Source organism: Rhododendron vialii, chromosome 10a (assembly GCF_030253575.1).
Source record: "Rhododendron vialii isolate Sample 1 chromosome 10a, ASM3025357v1".
Lineage (NCBI taxonomy): Eukaryota > Viridiplantae > Streptophyta > Magnoliopsida > Ericales > Ericaceae > Rhododendron > Rhododendron vialii.
In genome coordinates, this window is record NC_080566.1 from 16369263 (window position 1) to 16374431 (window position 5169).

A 5169-nucleotide genomic window follows, 5' to 3' on the forward strand; every position below is an offset into this window, starting at 1 on the left:
CAGGAGGAGGAGCGCTTGAGAGTAGAGACCGAGAGAGCCAGGGCCGAGGAAGAGGCCTTTGCGCGTGAGACCGAGTCAATGCAAGGTGAAGTATGGTCGTTCGAGTGTGCAGTGACACTTGCTGAGTCCTTACGGCAGGCACCCCATGCTAGGTTTGTTGCGGACACGTACGTTTTGCCAGAGCCACACTTGTTCATACTGTCTGGGGTTGAAAGCCTCACGCCTCTGCGGGATAGTTATGACGCAGAGCTCATACTGAAGGATCCAGAAAGGCACCTATCCGTGGCTTGGGCGCAGGTATATTTTTGGACTTGCTTTGATATTTGTAGCTTGAGTCGGCATAGCATAGCTTACAACGCATTTGAACTGTAACTCGACTTAGTAGGTAGAATTTGATAGTATACCTCGACCTTGGAACTTGATTCGACTGACAAGACTCTTGGCATAGCGGAAGTAAAGCACCAATATCTTCTACGAAAATTGCTAAGGCCAAGCTTGAATCAATTGTAGGCTGCCTCGACCAATGGCACAGCCCTTTGAACTTGAATTCGACTAGGTAGATTGCCATGACATGATGAACGCCAGGATGGCGTGTCCAATAGTTTGAATCAACCGGTTGATAAATAGAATGCCCTTGAAATCGACTGAGAAGTATACCCTAACGAAAATAATGCCTTGTAGTTCGGGACTTGACTAAGAAATGCCTTTGACTTGATTCGACCGATGGTAGAATTGGATAAAATAACACAAACACCTTGTAGCTTCGACCGACTCCTATAATGTCTGCCTCAATCGTAGAATTACTTTTGAGTTTCTAAATTTGACTGACTATTGGATTGGAATTGCACTTGCTGATGAACCTCTTTTTGTTGCTTGTCTTTGTATGCAAAGAGGGCAGCCAGCACTCGGGGTCATGGTGGTCTAGCGAGTTTGCTTGAGCTGTACAGGGGGTTACCGGAGCGAGTCAGGGCTTTGGTGGATGCTGCAGGGTTCCGGTCGTTCATCCTCACTTTGACGGCAGTGAAGAGTGACCATGCCCTGCTTACTGCACTGGCTGAGAGGTGGTGGGATTCCTCAAATACCTTCCACTTTTCGATCAGGGAAATGACGGTGACTCCGTCAGACTTTGCAGCTCTCACTGGTTTGAGATTAGGAGGAGAGCCTATCCCTTTTAACTTAGAGATCCATAGAGATACCGGGGCACTGGAGTGGTTTCTGGGGTAGGCATCGGCAGGTGAAGTAGAAACCATCCAGTACGACCAGTTTAAGAGGTATTTGCAGGGGAGGGTGCTAGACTCAGAGCAGGAGGTGGAGTAGATGGCGAGGGCCTATTTGTTGTACTTGTTTGGGGCCATGCTATACCCGAACAAGCGAGCTACTGTGCACTTGTCTTACTTGCCAGCTCTGCGTGACCTACGCATGGCTTCACGCTTCGACTTGGGAGGAGCAGCTCTGGGGATGTGCTACGGCTTTGTGTGGGAGTTCTCGCGAGGGAGGAAGGCGACTGTTGGCTATTAGAGGGTGTGGGAGGTAAGAAATAAAACTCTGTAATTCGTTCCCTATTTCTTTGCTTGCACTTGTCCTTGATTTGCATATGAACTGTATTTTGATGCTTTGATTGTCTAAACACTTGCAGCTGTGGGCCTACGAAGTGTTGAAGATGTACCCACTGGAGAATAAGTGCCCAAATTTGAGGATGCTCCCATGCGCCATGATCTGTGGACCTTTAGACAGCAGAAAGAAGAAATCGAGGGGGAGCCTCTTAGCCTTCAGGTCATACCTTGACGAGCTGTCGGGTACTCAGGTAAGCAACACGTCAATCAACCATTTTGCCTTTAGAATTGCTTTAATGCTGTCGCTGATGCCCATCTGGCTCTGAACCTTCATGTTTGTTTCGCAGGTGGAGTGGGACCCATGGAGTAATGCAGAGCCTGAGCCTGAGTACTTAGTAAGGAGTAGGGTGGTGACAGCAAGCCGGGTGCTACTGGAGTTGGCCTTTGGGTGGCGGTGGTACTTAGGTGACCGGGTGACACGATAGTCACTTGGCTTTCTTGAGTACCAGGTTCCTGGGCCACTTCCGCCCCACGCTTCACATACAGACAGGTACACTCTGACTGAGCTGCGACGCTTCACTATTCTGGTTGGCCTTACTGCTTTCTTGAGGCCTGAGCGTGACTATGCCGTTTACCGGAGGCAACGCTTGGCGAGGCCACTTGGGGTGCTGGAGCACATTGCCGTGCAGGGTGAAGCACTGGAAGCTGGTGAGGAGAGGCGGAGATAGGGGAGCAGGGTAGCTCGCTTGAGGGAGAGAAGTGACTATGCCACAGCGACTGGGCTACCTTGACTTTCTTGGACCCTAGCAGTGCGGGACTCGCAGAGGGAGGCTGCCATAGTTCAGTTTGAGCCCGCCAGGACAGCGCCAGCGGCTATCACATGGCCGATATGATTTGCTTTCTGTTATGCTTGTTATCCTCATACTATGCTTGAGTGCTTTTGAAACTAACTTGATGTGGATCCCAAAATGAAACACAGGCGCCAATGGAATGGGTGCGAGAGGCTGTTCACCTGATGCTGGCCATGGAGAAGGAATTCCACAAGATAGCAGGCGGCGCTTCTCTGCAGTTGCGTTACCCACTGGTGGACCCGGCTCCTGTTGTACAACCCCAGGTATTTCCCAAATTCAGCTCTTATCATTGCGTTCGATACTTAGATAGGCCATATGCTTGATAGAACTGCTCTTTGACATTTCCTGCGTTCAGCATTTCAATATATACAATATGCACAATGTACGCTTAAATGTTTAATGACTATGACCATGCAGGGACAGGCTAGGGCGGCTCCTAGGAGAAAGAGCGTGCGGCCTCCCCCTCAGAAGAAGACAGCTGGATCCTCTTCCGCTCCGGCCACTACAGTGAGGCAAGTGAGCTCTACACGGCCAGGGACTAGAGGAGTTGAGATTGCTTTCGGGAGCGACGAGCCACAGTTCCGCAGAGAGCTGAGGAAGAGGCCCACAGATAAGAGGCCAGCCGAGGGGCCATCACAGAAGAAGAGAAGAGAAAAGGAGGAAGAGGAAGAGGAGGAGGTGCAGTCGCCCTTCAGCAGCAGTTCCGACAACACCGCCGACGATCCTGGGTTCAAGATAGACCCGAGGGAGAGAGATGATGAAGAGGAGGACGACGATGACGACGAGGACCTCTTTGACGACTGAGGGCTACCACTGAGCTTCAGTTACTTTGCTATCGTTTGACTTTGGTATTTGATACTTCATTTTGGAGATGGGGGCTTGCGTGCCTTTTGACTTTTGGGCGGATGTGCCTAGTACATATTAATCCTGCTTAGGTCGTTGTGCTGCTTCAGTACATTCCCGCCTTTTGCTTTTATAGATATCGACTGGTTGGTATATAATAATTGCATCTTCCGTTTATTGATCTCCTTTTGATGGGCATTTGGCAGGAGAAAGAATAAACCACCCATTAATACCAAACATGCATTGATAAATGATCTGAATCGACAAATAAACGCTCGCATATGTGCACGAATGACCTAACTCAAAAGAAAAAGGATAGGAGAGCCCCAGGATACGGCACGTACCTTAAGACACGCGGGAAATAATGAAATTTTGGGCATTAATGGGCCAAAACTCAAAATTCTCTTGAACGAGGGCAACTAACACTTTGATAAAACCCCATAGGTGTAAAATGACTTGTATGAATTGACAAAACCGGCAAAGACGCTATGAGGCGGGGGATATACCAAAAAATGCTAAAAATGTCACAAAAACGGACATAAGACACAAATGGTGACTCGATTTAGTCCCGGACCGAAACCGACACCTCCGTACAGTCACAACAGGCTCACATGACGCGTACGGGTATGACAAAACTTGGCAAAAGTCCATGGAATGGATTTTGACCTTCCAACACCTTGATTTGAACTTGAAATGAGCCACCGAACGCTTGAAATCTTCATTAAGCGCGACGTTTGGTATCTGGCGCTTTGACATAGTCCCAACCATCATTCATGACTTGTGTGAACCATCAAACTTGCAAAACAGCCATCGGGATCGAAAATGCACACTCGATGACAGTAGCTGCTGCAGAACCTATTTCTGGTATTTTGACTGGCGTGCGCCACGATTGGAATGGCGTACACCAAGATCGAGGGACACGTATACGCCAGTAAATAACTGGCGTGCGCCGGTCAGGTCTAATGCAGATCCACTTGTCTGACCAACTGTCCTTTTTCTGAGAGTTCTTTGTCTTCATTTTCACATGTTTTAAACACGGTTTCTGGGCTTTCAGGAGGTAGAGTTCTTGCTTGTAAGGATGTTTGGACCTTTAGTGGTTGGCTTTGAATGTGATACAGGAAACAAGATGATTCATTGGCCAATAAAGAGGAGATGCACATATTGCTCCATCCACACTCCATACCCATTTCAATATTCTGCATCTCATTGCATTTCCAAATGGAAAACCCACTCCCAACCTTGCTCAGGCCTTGGCTAGCACAATTTTTGAGCATTGACTGGCTAACCTTCCAATACCTCGGCCTGGCCTCGTTCCGGTATCTTCGGCACGTGCCACTCCGGCCAGCAATTTTGAGGGCTGCTCTCCGGTTTTGGGACCCTGACGTTCACGCATTCCGCTTTGGCGACGACGAGATATGTCCGACCGTTGAGGAATTTCAATCGTATCTCCGGACGTCCCCGACAATCGTCGTCCCTCCTTATCAGGTTAGCATGCCAAGGCTATTGGCATCCTCGCTCAACATTCCTAGGGGCTTGGCCAACACTTTGCTCGAAGGTGGCCAGATCAATATCATGTGCTTGATTGAGCGATACAGTCCAGACGGTGATTTGGACGACACCGCGGTGTAGGCTCGGTGCTGGTTCACCTTGGTAATCTGCTTGCTAGCCGCTTACCTGCTCATTCCTGCCGATGGGCGGGTGTGCCCCTCATTAGTGAGCGTCGCTGCTCAAATGGGGGCGCGAAGCCGTGCTGCCCCTTGTCTTAGCAGAAACGCTCCTCGGTTTGGACTTGGTGTATACGGGTCAGACCAACACCTTTAGCGGGAGTCCGCTTCTGCTTCAGGTAAGCTCACTCAGCGCACCTTTTTCTGGTTTTTCTCACCTTCTCATTTTACCTCGACGCTCGGCTTAGGTTGCTCCCT

At 49.4% G+C, this 5169-nt stretch overlaps 1 protein-coding gene across 1 annotated transcript; it reads left to right on the forward strand.

The window, feature by feature from the left end:
• The first annotated feature begins 2538 nt into the window (after positions 1-2538).
• On the forward strand, positions 2539-3208 carry LOC131302947 (uncharacterized). Its single transcript, XM_058329741.1, has 2 exons — positions 2539-2667; positions 2822-3208. The coding sequence occupies exons 1-2, from the start codon at positions 2539-2541 to the stop codon at positions 3206-3208; spliced, it is 516 nt and encodes a 171-aa protein (XP_058185724.1).
• Positions 3209-5169: the final 1961 nt, after the last annotated feature.